Raw genomic sequence first — 16,685 nt, forward strand, 5'->3', positions numbered from 1 at the left:
AGGAGGATGAATATGAAATATTGTAAAGTGGGTAGCAACCCAATAGGTTAGGCATGATGAAGAACTCACAAAAGTTGCAAGATTTGCAGTTCAAACCTTATGTTGACTTTGTGTGATACTCACATTGGGTATCATATCACTCACAGAAGTATTAATGAGTGACATTAATGTCAACATAGCCCACTTTGCACTCAATACCTCACTATTCCCCATTTAACCCATCTTTCAATAAAGTCTTATGAATTCAATCTGTAGAGAGAGAAAGTGAGAAATTCCAGATTTCAAAGAGCTTAGTGATCCAAGAGAGCACAATGGTGATCCAAAGGAGAGAGGAAAAGGATTAAAAAAAGTGTTGGTTGGGTGATCCAAGGATGCACTTTTCACAAGGCAGCTGAAATTATAATGGTGGGCTGATTTTGGCCTAACCATAACTTTTGCACTACTCAACCACTCACTCACTGCTATTAAGTTTCTAGACCGACAGAGTGAAGATGCACATTTACCTAAAAAAAATTTGATGGGTATTTTAATGCCTTCATTTCGATCCAATTACGTTCGTGATTTTCACACCCTTATAAAAAAAATGAAACCCTCGATCGATAGGATCTCACAATATTTTGTATGTTGTTCACATTTTATGTCAAAATATCCTTCATTCAATGATGTGTTGTTTGGCAATGTCCATTTATGTTGACTTCACAAATACCCCACTCTGTTCCACTTATGGGTCAAATAGGCAATTGAAACTTTCTATGCATGCTCATTAACCAATATATTTAGGTCTAATTCATTTTCATAAACGTTTACTCTTTTTCTCGAGTCGGAAGGTTTAAGACTCCAGTTCATACTTACGAACTGTTAGGTTATTTTTCCTTTGATGTATATAAAGTACGTAGAATATAGGTTTTATCCTTGGATTATTTTCGATCTTCAGTTCGACGGTGACCCTCCGTGATCGGGCTCTTGTTGTCTTTCTCGACCACCCACACAAACCGATCGACCATTACAGGCAACTCGTTGAAGCTCCAGAGTCCAATCAAGAAATGTTTTGACAACCATGCAACTAATAATATTCTTGGGGCTCTCATTAATCTGGAAAATTACAAGTACACGACATTAGAAAATGCAAGCTTTTTCTATCTCAACTTAACCTTATACCATTGCAGCTGGGACAAAGGAGAAAGACATGTACAATCAAAGACATCCCAGTTGCTAACAGACCATGACCTGGGAAAAAAACAAGGCCAGGATTAAACCCACCACCCATTTAAAGAAAAAATTTGAATAATATCACTCAAGGATGGAAGTGAACAAGGGAAGAACACACTAGACCCCTGTTCTAAGCTTCTTGTGAGCTTGTTCTGTGTTCTCAGAGAAGCAGCCATGTAAACTCTCTGCCACCACTTGATTGTTCATAGATTGTTTTTTGTCATCCTGGTGAAATATCTTCGATCATGTAAAGAAGAAACAATGTGGCGCTGATTAAACTAGCAAGTGAAAGAGAAGACTTTAAAAGACAGAGGTAAAGGTTATATACCTCGGACATGGACATCGCTCTATTTGCTCGTTTTCCAACATCAACTTTCACTGAGATGTTGGTCTGTGACAGATCAACGCCTGAAGCCTGCAGCGCCTGGGTCAAGGTATTCAGTAGCCTGTTCGAGACAGAAACAATATCAGTGACAATATAAAAGAAAACTAAAGGGAAATGGCTAACATGAATTAAAATACAGTTCAGAAAAATTCCAGCCCTATGAGAACATTTTAAAAAAAGAAAATGCTGGTAATTACAACAAAGCCTCATTCCCCCCTCAAGCAATGCAACTATACATTTTTATGATTACTAAACCATGATATGTGAACATATATAAAGAAGAAAAAAGACTGTATCTTCCAGATTTTATATCAAGAAAGATCATACGTTACATCACAGAAAATGCGAGGCAGATGCTCACCCATGGGAATAGGCACCTGAGATACTCTCCAGTTCACTTTCCATGGTCAGATCCTCCCGATCACAAACAGCATGATCTGGAAAACCTGTACTGGTAGAGGTTCTGACTGAATCTGGAAAACCTGTGCTGGTAGAGGTTCTGCCCTGAAACGATTCAGTCTGGGTCTTGGAAGAGATGTTCTCTGATCCTGATGCAGGTTCATCCAAAGTTTCAGTTGATAAACTACCTCTTCCAACCGAGTCAAACACAACTGGTTGTGCACGCATGCTCATGGGGAGTTCTTGAGAAGCAGAGACAAGAGCATGATCGACTGCATTTAATACTGCCGCGGGACCCAAGTCAGCGTCCATCACATTTGATGCATTTGTTAGCATTGGTTGGGAGAAAACAGCATTCTCACGACTGGAACCACTCTTTATCACTTGAGAATGATCAACATAATTTTCAGAAGCTCTATAATTCTTCTGTCAAAAGTAAAAAAAGGGCAGCCTTTAAGTGTTTGTTCACAGTTTCATAATAATAAAAAAAAGAGTACATGTTTATTCATGATTTTCATATTCTCAAACGAACCAGTATACTGAAAGAGTTCCTTACATTAAAAGCATATTTAAAACCTTTACTAACTCAATGTCTAGAAAAAAGAAGCAAGAAAGCCACTCAAGCTGGCGGATGACAAATAAAAAAAGAGTACATGTTTATTCATGATTTTCATATTCTCAAACGAACCAGTATACTGAAAGAGTTCCTTACATTAAAAGCATATTTAAAACCTTTACTAACTCAATGTCTAGAAAAAAGAAGCAAGAAAGCCACTCAAGCTGGCGGATGACAAATAAAAAAAGAGTACATGTTTATTCATGATTTTCATATTCTCAAACGAACCAGTATACTGAAAGAGTTCCTTACATTAAAAGCATATTTAAAACCTTTACTAACTCAATGTCTAGAAAAAAGAAGCAAGAAAGCCACTCAAGCTGGCGGATGACAAATAAAAAAAGAGTACATGTTTATTCATGATTTTCATATTCTCAAACGAACCAGTATACTGAAAGAGTTCCTTACATTAAAAGCATATTTAAAACCTTTACTAACTCAATGTCTAGAAAAAAGAAGCAAGAAAGCCACTCAAGCTGGCGGATGACAAAGTAAAAACAATAGTCACATGAAGATTATACCCATGGCATCAATTTTGAAGGTTCCGGACTCCAACCTTGGCACGACCCTTCGTACAAATTTAACTTCTCTTGTAGAAACTGAATGTATTCTATTACCTGAAGTAAAATATATCAAAGATGAATTTATCTAATTAAAGGAATCTCACAACTAGGACGGGTTGGGTTGGCAATGTACTCTACAAATATATAGATATACCTCTAACAAGAATGAAGCCTTATCTCTTTTTTGGTCATTCTGAGGTATGAGGTCTCTTAAAATCTGAAATCTGCCCCATTAGAATATACAATATTTCATAAAACATGAGAATGTTACCAAGATCCAAATAAATCTGAGAACACCAAGTCATATAAAACTGAAAAGAGAAATACCTACAAACTAAGGATATGTTTGATAACTCTTTTGCTTTTAAATTTCTGTTCTTAATAATCAAGCTTAAACCTAAGCCAAAATTTGAAAACTAAAAACAAGTAGTTTTTGAAATTTTGCTAAGGATTGAAAAATGCTTTAAAAGAAAGTGAAAACATACCAAAGAAATTGTGAGTAAACATGCCAAATTTTTAGAAACAGTAAACTAAAAATCCAAATCGTTATAGATGGGGACTTAAACATTAAAACTAAAAATCAAATGGTTATCAACGGGACCTAAGCCTTTAATCTGTTCTAAGATTAGCCATGAGGTCAAGCAGAACTCTTTACATATCATTTCCAGGAGCAAAATTCTGTAGCATCTAAAGGAGGATTAAGAAAATGATTTTCATAAAAATGACTCCGTGAAAGCAAGGATGTGGCAAGTCAATGTCCTACTGTTCATACAACAATCCTGAACAACGCGAAATTTGTAGAGACTTCCAATAAATATTCAAATGAGGCAGAAATATGCGAAGTACTATAACATCCACGATCTCACATATTTAATTGAGAAAACATAACAATTCGCTTCATCCTTTGTTCACTTAAAATAACTATCCAAGAACTTAAAACTTGAACAAAATGGTTAACTCTTTAATCAACGTTTCACTCCTAACTGAAAAGAAGAAGAAGAAAAAAAGTGGTTCCTTTACAGCATTTACGCAAGATGAAAAACAAACGAGAGGGAAAAAAAACATCCCTCTGTTAGGCTGATCGTATCAGCCCATAAAGCTGAGAAAAAAAATATCGTTTTTTACTAATTAATTGCAGTAGACGTTTAAGTCTAGGCAGCAGCAGCATACCTTTCATTAATTTTACTCCTCCTCCGCTGCTCAGTCTCTGAATGTTTAGACCGATGATCACTCGCCTTGCTGTCCCCACTCTTCCCCTCAATCTTTACTCCCAATTCTCCTAACACCACCAAACAAAATCAAACCCACGAAACATTTCATTTCTTGTAAACAAAAAACTCAAGAATCAAAATTCAAAACCCAGAAATTAAATAGAGAGAGAGAAAGAACCTAAAAATAAAAAAAATAAAAAAAATCAAATACCGTTGCCATCGTCTTCGAAGCGTTCCTGGACGGACTTGGAAGTTTTCATCGGAATCCAGTGACAAAAACACAGTGCCTCGAATTGAAGATTATGATTGCTCAAGAAGAAAGAAGCTGACGAGGAGCAGAAATGGAAAAGGAGAAGTGTCGTGGAGAATCCGGAGGGCCGAGTAACAGAAGAAGAACGGTGAGAGTAGAGAGTTGGAGGGCAATGGAAGCCCTAGAAGAGGAGGAGGTGGTCAACAACTGAATTGAAATTGAATTTTCTTCCTTTTTTTTTTTTTTAATTTAATTTTTTTGGTAATATTTAATTAATTTGAAATTATTGAAAGGTTTCTGTTGGTAGTTGAGGGTGCCTGCCTGCTAATCTATACCGTACAGTTCCTTGGGCCTAGGTTTGGGCCTCCGTTTTGGGCTCAGGCCCATCTAAACCCTATTAAATTACTATTTTACCCCTAATCAAGAATTAGGGATTTTAGGCCTGGAATCTATAATGGATGACGGACATCTCAAAAATAAGATAAAACCTAAAATTTCACCATTTTCAAATATTGTCTTAAAAACAAAGAAAATTTACAAAACTGTTGCTATCAATGGCTATCTCTCTCCTCCATCAAGTTCTTCTTGATCATTCAACAGAATAGCTTCCTTGCTGTTCATATCTCCATTTCCCTCCACCTGGTTTTCGCTACTGTACTTGAAAAACAATTCCGACGTTGGATCATCTTCGTCGCCATCTTCTTCATTCTGCTTATCTTTTGATTGCATTCCCGACTCGCTTCGCATCCAACCACGACAATGCTGCACAGCTCCTAGACCACCACCAGCCTGAGCTTGCAATTGAGCTGGGTCCTGTCTCGAGCAAGAACATTCGGGAACTGGATGAGATAGAAACGATATCGATTTTGATGTTGTCGATGCCTCCATAAGTCCATCAAGTATTGATTTTCTTAGATGTCGACGGATCGATCTCAGCCATGTATAGTTCGCTTGATATAGGTGGTCTCTGGTTTCTGCTAACAGAGTTGCCACTTCTCTTCTGCATTGACAATGAGGATGAAGAAGAAAACAATGAATCCTTAATCATTGACCATTGGCAAATACATGAATATAGCGAAGACGATACCTATCGGGTCGATATGTTTTAAGGGAAGCTGACTGATAAAGCCTATGGCCCATCACCAAACTCGCAAAATTTGGATGCCCCTTGCCATCACGGTCGAAACCAGGGATAAAAACATCGGCTTCAACGGATATGAAATAATCTATAGCTTCCCAAAGCAATTTATGGGCATTGGTTCTCAACTCCATCACAGTACTTTCAGGCTCAATGTCACTCTCAGCTACCCAACCCCACCAGCCTTCTATGTTATGTGGATACTTTGGCCTTGCCGGAGGTGGTGGCAATGGACGAGGACGTGGTCCGTCTGTCTTCCATGCATCAGGCTTCTGCTCCTTCGAAATGGAAGGTGGAGACCTTGGATAGTTGCTATCGACGTTAATCTCGCGACCGTAAAGCCTATTAAGTTCCCATGGGGAGCTAAGGGAAGTCCTGTCCACAACATTCTCAAAGATAGCATGGAGAGGAATCAAGGTTCTTTGTCCACCAAAAACTTCTCCGCCCGACACATATATAATGGTGTCCCATGAATATCCATGAGCTCGGAGAAGAATTCCGACCTATAAAAGGAGGATATCCATGAGCACTGCCGATCGACAAGCAACAAATTACTTCTCCATTTCGATCTAACCATTTGAACCAAACAATATCAGCTTGACCTTATTGCTTACCTCTTCTGGCATTAGAGGACAAGAACCATTGAGTTGTTGCTCCTCAGAATTCACTGAAAGCTTCCCCTTGATGATCCCGCGCCTTCGCATCCACGATCTTTTGTGCTCAATGAGCTCGTTATGTACATCCTGGATTTCATTTCGAATCAAAAGCACATATGAACGTCAATAATAGATCCCAAAACGCATATGTTATGTAAACAAGATTCAAATAATGTACCTGGAACAGTTCAGCACAACCGTAATACGCTAATGCCTCCCGTGTCATCCCAGGATAGTAGGCTATGAACGGCCTGCCTGGAGCTCTAAGCCTACATGCAAAGTTAGGTGTAAGAACAGTTTCAAGAACAGTTCAAAATATTTCAAATATTTACCTCTGCAGAATTTTGGTGGCAAGATCCTGAACTTCCATTCTGAATCGAAGAGCATGAAAAGCAACTCTACATCTCAATCTCTGGTACTCTTCGAGATCAGGCGGAAGGACAGCCTAAACGAGTACAATCAATGAGTTTCGAAGCAATTTTGTAATGAAAAAACCAAGCGTTCATGGAAAATGAAAATGAAAGAATATTGACCAAAAGGTCGATTTCTTTAGAAATTACAACGTTCAAAAACTTTTTTTTTTTCTTCTACTAAGAAACAATTTCTGTTAGATCCTACATCGGTTGGAGAGGAGGACGAAGTATTCTTTACAAGGGTGGAGAACAAAGCATTCTTTATAAGGTTGTGGAAACCTCTCCCTCGCAGATGCATATTAAAAACCTTAGAGGAAGCCTAATAGAGAAGAGCCCAAAGATGACAACACCTGCTAGCGGTGGGCTTGAGCTGTTATAAATGATATCAGAGCCAGAAACCGAACGATGTACCAACGAGGAGACTGAGCCCTGAAGGGGGGTGGACACGAGGCGGTGTGCTAGCAAGGACACTAGGCCCCAAAGGGGGGTGGATTGGAGGTCCCACATCGATAGGAGAAGGAAACGAGCGCCAGCAAAGACACTGGGCCCCGAAGGGAGATGGATTGTGAGATCACATGTCGGTTGGGGAGGAGAACGAAGCATTCTTTATAAGGGTGTAGAAATTTCTCCTTAGCAGACGTGTTTTAAAAACCTTGAGGGGAAGCCGAATGAGAGAGTCCAAAGAAGACAATATCTGCTAGCGGTGGGCTGTGTAATGAATTCAACATAAATCCCACAACATCATAATACAAGTTAAGAATGTGTATTCAGCATATCTAATCAAGAGAAAGTTGCAAATATAAAGAATGAGTGCAAAGAGCATTCCTTACCTGCATGCATCCACCATCAGAGACAACTAGTTCAACCACCAAGTGCTTCTTCAAAACAGGAAGTACATGGCGCCGATAGAAATAAGGAGATGCTAAGTAAGGTGCTTTAAATCGCGGGATCTCCTTTTTCCTCCGAGCACCTTTAAGATTTCTCGGAAGGGTCTTCACGATTTTAACGTCTCTCGACAAGGCCGTGATGAAATGGTCCTCACTATAGAGGTAAGCAAAACTCTTGAACTGGGAACTGCATGAAGATAACAGGACAACTTCAATTAAAAAACTGCTTTTTCAAGCCATGAAAAGTAGTAGTAAGATAAATCATATCAGTTCAAACCTGATTCCTTTGCTGCTCGTGGTCGATTGAATCTCGGGAATTACTAAGGTGGCATTAAGTAGCCGAGCAACGACAACAACATCACAAATCTAGAAGACGAAGCATGCAATTCCTTCAATTTGCTACCATAACCTGATATTAATATCATAAAAGAGATCAAACCATTACACCCTTACCGAATTCCTGATCTCATGGAATCCGCCCTGTATCCGAACAAAGATGAATCCATTTGATTGTAATGAGGGATCTGCTGACATGATTAGTTCAGGAATGCATCGTTTAAAACACGTCATTAACGAAATTCTTATTGGATACGAGAGGGAAGGGGAGGAGCTACTAGTTTAAAAGCAGCTCTGCATAGTTGAAAGGCAATGGACAAAGCACATCAAGGAGAACAACAGGTGAACATATTGTTTCTAAGATTCTGATGTCACAAGAGCAATATAAATAAAACTATCACTTAAAAAATAATGTTACTCTATGCAGACATAACCGAAGCAAACACTCTCAACTATAAATGTATAGAATTGTAATAGCTAATAGATATTATCTTCTTTGAGCTTTCCCTTCCAGGCTTCCCCTCAAGGTTTTAAAACGGCGTCTATTAGGGAGAGGTTTCCACACCCTTAAAAAGAATGTTTCATTCCCCTCTCCAACCAATGTGGAATCTTACAATCCACCTCCCTTCGGGACCCAACGTCCTTGCTGGAACACCACTAGGTGTCCACCCCCTTTGGGGCTCAGCCTCCTCACTGGCACATCGTCCAGTGTCTGTCTCTAATACCATTTGTAACAGCCTAAGCCCACCGCTAGCAGATATTGTCTTCTTTAAGTTTTTCCTTCCAAGCTTCCCCTCAAGGTTTTAAACATGCCTACTAGTGAGAGGTTTCCATACCCTTATAAAGAATGCTTCGTCTCTCTCTAACCAACGTGGGATCTTACAAGAACATTATATACGAAAGCATAACTTAAACTAAAGATTAAGACAATTTAACTTGGCTCAAGGGCTTTAAATTAGTCCCCAAACTTCTAAACTGTCTATTTTCAGTCCCAACACTATCTAAATACAATGGTCAGCCCTTAAACATTGCATAAAAAGTACTCTGGTCCTTGCAGTAAATTTTTGGTTCATAACTTCAATAAAAATCTAAACCTATTACGAACATCAATAGCTAACCTAACACGTGATTTCAGAAGGCAATGAAGATTTAAAACTAATTCAAGCTCTCTAAGTGTAAAGAGGCAAGTGAAGCTGCAGGAAGAGGGCATACCAGGATAATGTTGTCTAGGATTAGCATCAGGATGCAAAGACTCCAGCAGCCTTACAGGGCCCCAAAGCCGTCTAAACAAAGGACTCTGAACCAGTCAACAACAACAAACATAAGCTGGGAGAACAAGATCCCGGACATAAATTCATGAGAAAATAAACGAAGCAGAGCAACCCAGAACCCAGATTTGAAGCTATTTTTAAATCGTAGCAGAAACCCAGAAGTAAAGATCTCCAGGAACAAAAATGAGAGAGAGAGGGAGAGATTGAGATCTTACATTGGGGGGGAAAACTGCATGTTCAAAAACGGGTCTCCACGAGAAGATTGTAACAGAGGATTGAAACTCAGAAATACCCTCTTGAGTAAATCTAGCAAGAAAGAAATGGGTGAAGAGGGAAAACGCTGAAAGAACAATACCCACCAAACCAACCCATTTCATCCTTGATTTCAACACCATTTCTCCCTTCCCTTTCATTGCCCCTTTAAATCTCTCTCCCCCACAGAGCTTACGGGAAGAGGAAGGAGCAGAGCAGTGGAAGGGTGGAGTGAGTGAAGCAAGACAGAAGGAGAAGGGGCAGTGGGGAGAGCAAACTGGCACGCGCAAAGCAGATCAAGCAAGGGTCTATTCTTTTTCCTGGGAGCACTGATTTAGGACATTACGCGAGATACCACATGATTTTGGACAAGACGAAGTAATAAAGGATGGAGCTTTGACGAGCAGCAGAAGATTGTACCTTTTTGCCTTTAAAACTTCAAAGTTGGGCGATCACATGATACCAAACCCCTTTTCTTTTTTTCTTCCTCATGGATGGATGGACAACTTTGTGGTTATGGCTTTATAGCTTCTTAGATTTTTCCCTCTTTCTCACCTTGGATTCAACAATTTTTCAACCACTTTTAGTTTTCTATGAATCTTAGTAGCTACACATCCACTATTTTATAGTTGAATTGGATTGAAAACATCTTTTATTAGTGATCGGAACAATTTGAGTTCATTATTCAACTCAACCCAACACAACCCTCTATTTCTTATCGGGTTATTTTTTTTTAATTATTTTAAAACAGTATGATAAAAAATGATTAGCATATAGGTTGGCTATAAATCAAATCTCATTATTTTCCCATTTATTGTGGGACAAATATGGAATGATTAGCCTTTTTGTTGACTATAATCAACATCTCATTATTTTCCCTTTTTTTATATAACACAAATAAATTCCATATCTTTTTGTCTTTTAATTTAATTATTTGAAAGTATTTGGTAGAAATCATTTTAAGAAAACTTTTACCTTATAAATAAATAATTGGTATGAAATCATGAACTTAAATATTCACGACTCATAATTATCGATATCTCTTATTATATATTAGTTTTAAATTTTTAAAAAAATAAAAATCGAGACGTTAACAAAAACAAAACATTAAAACATTAAAAAAATTCTTTAAATTTGTTCTAACATTAAGGACAATATATTATGTGGTAGTGTGGTATTAATAGGTGTATTTTTATAAACAAGTACAAAAAAATGTTTTAATATGAAATAAATAGCTAAAATAAGTTTATATTATGTTGGAGATTATTAAATTTGTGAAGATTCTGTTTTGCCACTCTTGGAGAGGCAATATTTTTGCTTCTTTTTTAATTATTATTATTATTATTATTATTATTTTTTTCATAACCCACAAAAAGCTAATGAGAATAAAGGGAAAGCATGCAAAAGTGTTTTGTTTCTAGAAAATATTAAATTGCATTAAATTGCATTAAAATAAAGTGGAAATAGATCATATTGTTGCTTTAATTAAAACCATGATTTTCCTAAGTTATATGATATGTATTTATGATAACTTTGGTGGGATGTTTGTCTTTTTTTTTTTATTTTTTTTTTATTTTTTTAATTTTGCTTGTGTTCTATGATAACTCAATTGGGCCCAAAGCCCACCTACTTGATTTTACACCTGGGCTTTGGCCCAAATACTTTTTTTTTTTTTTCAAGAATATCTTTAATTTGAAAATAGAATCTTTATTGTATTGAATGTAATTAAGAATAATTTTAATTTTAAGAACATTTTGTGTTTTTTTTTTTAATTTGCAAATGTTTAAAAATATAAGCGTTTGGTGATTATTATTATTTTTTTTTAAGTTTCTCAATTAATTTTTTATTTTATCAAACTTTGCATACACAAAAAAAAAAAAAAAAAAAAAAAAAAAAAAAAAAAAAAAAAAAAAAAAAAAAAAAAAAAAAAAAAAAAAAAAAAAAAAAAAAAANAAAAATCTGATTTTCTTTAATGAAAAAAAACATAATTTTATCACTTTTTAGTACTATTAAAAATTTTAATATTACATAATTTATTTAAATATTAGGTCTAATTAGCTAATTAACAAGTTTTTGAATTTCTAATTAGATTAAAATAAAAAATAATAATATAAAATGATACGTTGATTCTATATCGTCTTTTTCTTTTATCATAAAAATTTGAAATAATCAATCTTTGTTGTTTCGATTTTGTTTATTTCAAATTTTATGTTCTTAAATAAAAAAAAGAATTTGATCTACGATTCACTCGAACTTGTAAAAGAGAGTACATGAATGAGCTAAGATCACGTTTAAATGAGAACGACAATGAAAATATTAAATTATGATGAAAACTTTATAGTTAAGCAATCCTTAGCTTAAAACAATCCTACATTGAGTAGATTTTTCTAAAATCACGTTAATATAGAATAAAACATGCTAAAATGACTACAGTCGATTATACAATCAAAGTCGTGATCGAGTCGAAAACGAGAAACATAATATTTTCGGTGCGTTAATTCGCCTAATACAAATAGAAATATTAAAATCTAATTGACTTCCCTGATATGGTACAGAAATCTGTTTCAAACAATCCAATAATGCTACTAATGGTTCTTGTGCTTGTGCATATCTATATGGCATTGTAAGCTAAAAAAGGGCATGCCCTCTCTTAATGCATAGGTTCATAATTGTTGATCGGTGGCTTGCGGTGAGCCCAATCCTTATAGTCTCTGTGCATCAAATTGGCTATCTCTCTCGCTGCCTTGACAAGCCTTTGAGTATCTTCCTGTTTCTTCAACACCCTCTTTGAATGCCTCCAGTTCTTTGATACCGTTGAGCTGACACTCTCCTGTAAAAGAAACAACAAAATTAGTTCAACTGGCTTTGATATCATTATCTTGAGAGAGGGAAAGAAAATGACCTGATGGTTAGGTTGAGATGTTTGAAAAGACTTGTTCTTGCCTGCAGCAAACAAAAGTATTGATTTTGGACACTTTTTTTGAAGCAATTATTGCATAAAAATTGAAACTTTAGGGAAGAACAATTCATGGTAGTGTAAATTTGTAAATTAATCTCATTCATAATCATATATATAACATGAAACCAAACAAAGATCCTATGAAAAAGGGTACAAAAAATGTGTTTTTTTCTTCCTCATTTCCCTAGCTAGCTAGCTACATAACTAAGTGATTAGTTATGTTTAGGAGGATGGTGTAAAGGGCCTTTGTAATCTGCACCAAATGTTACAAAACCAGCAAGATTGAGCTTCTTAGCATCACCATTTTTACAATTTTTGATACCCAAATTTTTTCTATTGACTCCAAAATCCTTCTTTTGATCTTCAAAGTTGCTATCATAGTGGTTTGCACCTGAAATTCTTGAGCTATCTTGAACTTGTTGATCATCTCTCTCATCATTCCTCATTATTCTCTTTCTTCCATTCCCCATTTTCCTCAACCCAATGCCATCAAATCCCACAAGGGTTTCCTGTTAATTCAAAATTCGATAATAAGTGGGTCATTTCCTTTCGAAATTAGAAAAAGTTAATAGCTTGATCAGTCACCTCTCGGAGTAATGATTTAGAAAGTTCTACGTTTACACCAGGTATTACTGGTTCGACAGTGCCATCTACAAAGATTACAAAACAAGTAACGAATGAAATCGGGAATAGGAAGGATATTGTATTGCAAGGAAGGAAAGTAAGTGTAGATACCTTGGAGGAGAGCATGAGAGAGAGAGAGGGAAAGGGGAGACATTAGAAAGAGAAGCCAAATGACTAAGCTCAAGATCTTCTTCTTCTTCATATTGGGTGAGTTTGATTGTTTTGACTTTGAAATTTCTTGATCAAAAGAGAGGGGAAAAGAATGAGATCCTTGAATGGTTTTTATAAAGAGTGTTGGGGTTAAAGGCAAAAGAGTCAAAGCTTTTCTAGGGTTTCCAATCACCATAACCCTAAAAAATTGTTTTTTTCTTCTTGGTATCTGCATAAACTTAGAAAATATAAACAAAGATTCAAAATAAAACAAAACCCAAGTAATAATTTGTGTCATAAGAAGAAATTTTACAAAAAAATGTGTTCTTTGATTCCATATAGCCTTCAATTTGAATAAAGTATTGATCTTTGGACAAAAATTCAAGCTTGGGTTTCCCATTGCCATGCAAACTATATACTAAAAAAAAAAATTAATCACTACCAAACAAAATCATATTGCATTTAGGGTTATTTCTTTAAGCCTTTTTCAGAATCACATGCTCTTAATTAAGCCTATAGTTTTTATATGTATATTATGAAGAGATATGGTGAAATATTAGAATAATGTCAAGTTGGGAAGGCAAAACAAAGTAGGGGTCTAGTGAATGGGGAAATATGAGTAGGTAGGTCAATGCTTAGACGTGGTCTAAGACAGAGATTTGGTCCAAAAAACAGCACATTTACATAAATGGGGAATGTTGTTTAATAAAAAGTCAGTTAATTATGGTCTTGTTTTTGTTTAAATTAATGAATTTGTGTCTGTTCTTTTTCATTCTTGTGAGGGTTTTTTTGTGGTCAAACTTTCTTTCTCCTCTTTTCAAGTTTTGGAGCATCAGAATCTTTTTGGGTGAACTCAAATTGTTAACACACACACACACAGCTGTTCTTGTTTCTTCTTTATAAGACCAATGTTACTTTCTCCCCCAAGAACCCATCATTTTTTTGTTCATGTACTATTTGTGTATGTGTTTCTAGTTTAGTTTCATTTGGTTCAATTGGGTTGGGTTTTGTGGGATAAAGTTTTATGAATTATTTATAAAGATACGTGAAGATCGGTTGGAGAGGAGATTTAACGGTGATACGTAATGTCAGAAATCACGACTCTCTAAAGTGGTATGATATTGTCTACTTTGAGCTTAAGCTCTCATGGTTTTGCTTTGGGCTTCCCCAAAAAACCTCATACCAATAAAAATCTCTTCCTTTACTTATAAACTCATGATCATTCCCTAAATTAGCCAATGTAGGACTCACTCCTAACAATCTTCAACACGTAACAAGCTAAAACAAACTATATCTATTAGTGATAACCTTGAGTTGTTACAAATGATGCACGCGAAGGTGTTGGGCCATTAGGGGAATGGATTATGAGATCCCTCATCAGTTGGATAGAAGAACTAAGCATTCCTCATAAAGACATGGAAACCTCTCCCTAGCAGACGCATTTTAAAAATTGTGAGTCTCAAGACGATACGTAATAGGCTAAAGTGAACAATATCTTTCAGATGTTAATTGGTCTCGTAAGTTTTTTTTAATCGGTCACTTTCATTCATATACACTTTCTCGGCTTAGAACATCAACATCAAAGTATAATATGTATGCAATATTATAATTATTCAAATGTGGTTGAAAATTTTGAATCTTATATTTTCCAAAAGTTACTAACGTTTGACATCGAATTGTTGTCATTTATAAACATTTGTCAGAAATTGTTTTACAAATATAGAAAAAAGGGTAGATTTTAATTTAATTTTTTTGATCCATTTTAGGATGTAACATCATGATGCATGGTTCTATAAATAATATGTTTAATATAATATAATAAACTATATAATAAATAAAAAAAAAACAATATAATAGTTCATAGAGGCATAAGTGCATGCACTTTGGGTATGGTAATAATATTTTAGTTTAACATTATAAATCTTTGTTTTAATGCCTATTTATGAGGTTTATGATTGGACTATATCTTAGAGGTTTGATCGAGTTACTTTTATTTTAGAAATTCAAGTCTCCTCCACGTCTATGATTTAGATTAGGATTTGAAATTTAGATTCGACACTCGATGATTCCCGACTTGAGACATGAAACCTTTCTCGATACAGATCAACAATATGTACCAAAGAATATCGGGATCATTAGATATCAATCGACTTATAACAGTCCACGCCTACCACTTTCACATATTTCTAAAGAATGTTTCGTTCTTCTCTACAATCAATGGGGAATTTCACACCACGAGCGTCTACCCATCAAAAAATACAATTTTTTTTTTCTTAATTTAAGAAAGAAGACTAAAAAAAAGCATTGGATATATCAGAAAAGAAAAAAAAAGGGTATCGTTGGGAGAGAAGAATGAGGGAACCAAAATTAAAAGCATAAAATTAAGAGGCTTTGGGAAACAATACAAGTGAGATTTTATCGAATTACTAAATAAATTATTATATAAAAACATGTATTTAATTAATTAATTAATTCAATATTTAAATTATACGAACATTAATGTTTTTGGTTTGGTTTGAAGAACACGAGGGCGTGGCCTCCCAAGTTCTTGTTTTTTTTTTTCTTTTTCTTCTTTTTCTTTTCAACCGACAACTCTCTCTCTCTCTCTCTCTCAAATGAATAACTAACCAATTTTTTGTTTTGTTGTAGATTTCTTATGCTTTAATATTAGGTTTTATGTCCAAAATTTTAAAAAATGTTGGATAAATTCTAAAGTTTTAATCTTGCAACCTTCCATTTAATGGGTTTTTATAATTTTTCTCAAATAATTTCTATTTTGCCATTTTTTTTATTTTATTCGATACTGTTTCTATGATTTAGCTAAATTTCTTTCTATCATGATCCTTTATAACGACCTAAGTCTAATGTTAATAAATATTATTTGTTTTGACTCGTTATATATAGTTGTCAACTTTATTGTTTTTTAAATTTTGTCTACTAAAATTTTTTTTCTTCATATTTTTGTAAGGAATGATACGTTCGTTCTTCTCTCCAATCGATGAGAGATGTTAGACACTTGTGTAGATGATAAGAAAGGGTAATGATCTCGAGAGTCGAGGAAAGATATGTGGTGCAGAGGGAAGACACGATAAAGGGAAAGGCAACACTTGGAAACATAAAGGAAAGGCCACGTTCTTGTTTCCTCCATCTCCCATGCTTTGGATTTGTGTCTCTCTGCAACGTTTTTGTCGCTTTAACAGCCACCCTTCACCGCCCCACAAAGATTAACAAACCTTCTTAACCCTCCAATGGCTTATGGGAACTTGGGATCACTATCACACATCATGGATTTTGGATATGCATACAATTGCTTCCCTGGTATGGATGTCAACCTTTTTCTAGACATGCCTAGATGAATTGAATGGA

The 16,685-nt window shown here is 35.4% G+C and overlaps 3 protein-coding genes across 8 annotated transcripts; all 3 read right to left on the reverse strand.

Moving 5' to 3' along the window:
* Positions 1-1,058: 1,058 nt before the first annotated feature.
* On the reverse strand, positions 1,059-4,865 carry LOC111493446 (transcription factor BIM2-like). 6 transcript variants are annotated; one of them, XM_023143168.1, is made up of 8 exons: positions 4,595-4,865; positions 4,343-4,451; positions 3,327-3,396; positions 3,131-3,226; positions 2,077-2,419; positions 1,956-2,040; positions 1,538-1,655; positions 1,059-1,434 (listed from the first exon to the last, which is right to left on the reverse strand). In XM_023143168.1, the coding sequence occupies exons 1-8, from the start codon at positions 4,641-4,643 to the stop codon at positions 1,327-1,329; spliced, it is 978 nt and encodes a 325-aa protein (XP_022998936.1). In that variant the 5' UTR covers positions 4,644-4,865; the 3' UTR covers positions 1,059-1,326. The 6 variants fall into 6 exon arrangements, with proteins under 6 accessions (XP_022998936.1, XP_022998935.1, XP_022998931.1 ...); XM_023143167.1 differs by having other exon boundaries at positions 1,059-1,446; positions 4,595-4,864; XM_023143163.1 differs by having other exon boundaries at positions 1,059-1,227; positions 1,328-1,446; positions 1,956-2,419; positions 4,595-4,864.
* A 250-nt stretch (positions 4,866-5,115) lies between these two features.
* Positions 5,116-10,061, reverse strand: LOC111493444 (O-fucosyltransferase 27-like). Its single transcript, XM_023143160.1, has 10 exons — positions 9,550-10,061; positions 9,276-9,360; positions 8,181-8,251; positions 8,005-8,093; positions 7,671-7,914; positions 6,760-6,872; positions 6,606-6,696; positions 6,386-6,514; positions 5,721-6,274; positions 5,116-5,633 (listed from the first exon to the last, which is right to left on the reverse strand). The coding sequence occupies exons 1-10, from the start codon at positions 9,745-9,747 to the stop codon at positions 5,192-5,194; spliced, it is 2,016 nt and encodes a 671-aa protein (XP_022998928.1). The 5' UTR covers positions 9,748-10,061; the 3' UTR covers positions 5,116-5,191.
* A 1,981-nt stretch (positions 10,062-12,042) lies between these two features.
* LOC111492947 lies at positions 12,043-13,418 on the reverse strand. The gene is made up of 5 exons (XM_023142488.1): positions 13,281-13,418; positions 13,131-13,195; positions 12,937-13,054; positions 12,489-12,529; positions 12,043-12,416 (listed from the first exon to the last, which is right to left on the reverse strand). The coding sequence occupies exons 1-5, from the start codon at positions 13,369-13,371 to the stop codon at positions 12,237-12,239; spliced, it is 495 nt and encodes a 164-aa protein (XP_022998256.1). The 5' UTR covers positions 13,372-13,418; the 3' UTR covers positions 12,043-12,236.
* Positions 13,419-16,685: the final 3,267 nt, after the last annotated feature.

The sequence above is a fragment of the Cucurbita maxima genome, unplaced genomic scaffold (assembly GCF_002738345.1).
Source record: "Cucurbita maxima cultivar Rimu unplaced genomic scaffold, Cmax_1.0 Cma_Scf00018, whole genome shotgun sequence".
NCBI lineage: Eukaryota > Viridiplantae > Streptophyta > Magnoliopsida > Cucurbitales > Cucurbitaceae > Cucurbita > Cucurbita maxima.

Coding starts and splice junctions, on each gene's coding strand:
- LOC111493444 (XM_023143160.1), bottom strand. CDS start 9,747: ATGAAAGGGAAGGGAGAAATGGTGTTGAAATCAAGGATGAAATGGGTT. Junction 6,873..7,670: donor CTGATGGTGGATGCATGCAG/GTAAGGAATGCT, acceptor GTACTCGTTTAG/GCTGTCCTTCCGCCTGATCT. Junction 6,697..6,759: donor GCCACCAAAATTCTGCAGAG/GTAAATATTTGA, acceptor CTTTGCATGTAG/GCTTAGAGCTCCAGGCAGGC.
- LOC111492947 (XM_023142488.1), bottom strand. CDS start 13,371: ATGAAGAAGAAGAAGATCTTGAGCTTAGTCATTTGGCTTCTCTTTCTA. Junction 13,055..13,130: donor CTAAATCATTACTCCGAGAG/GTGACTGATCAA, acceptor TTGAATTAACAG/GAAACCCTTGTGGGATTTGA. Junction 12,417..12,488: donor CATCTCAACCTAACCATCAG/GTCATTTTCTTT, acceptor TTTCTTTTACAG/GAGAGTGTCAGCTCAACGGT.
- LOC111493446 (XM_023143163.1), bottom strand. CDS start 4,643: ATGAAAACTTCCAAGTCCGTCCAGGAACGCTTCGAAGACGATGGCAAC. Junction 3,227..3,326: donor AGGCTTCATTCTTGTTAGAG/GTATATCTATAT, acceptor ATTTTACTTCAG/GTAATAGAATACATTCAGTT. Junction 1,656..1,955: donor TCAGGTGCCTATTCCCATGG/GTGAGCATCTGC, acceptor TGTCTCGAACAG/GCTACTGAATACCTTGACCC.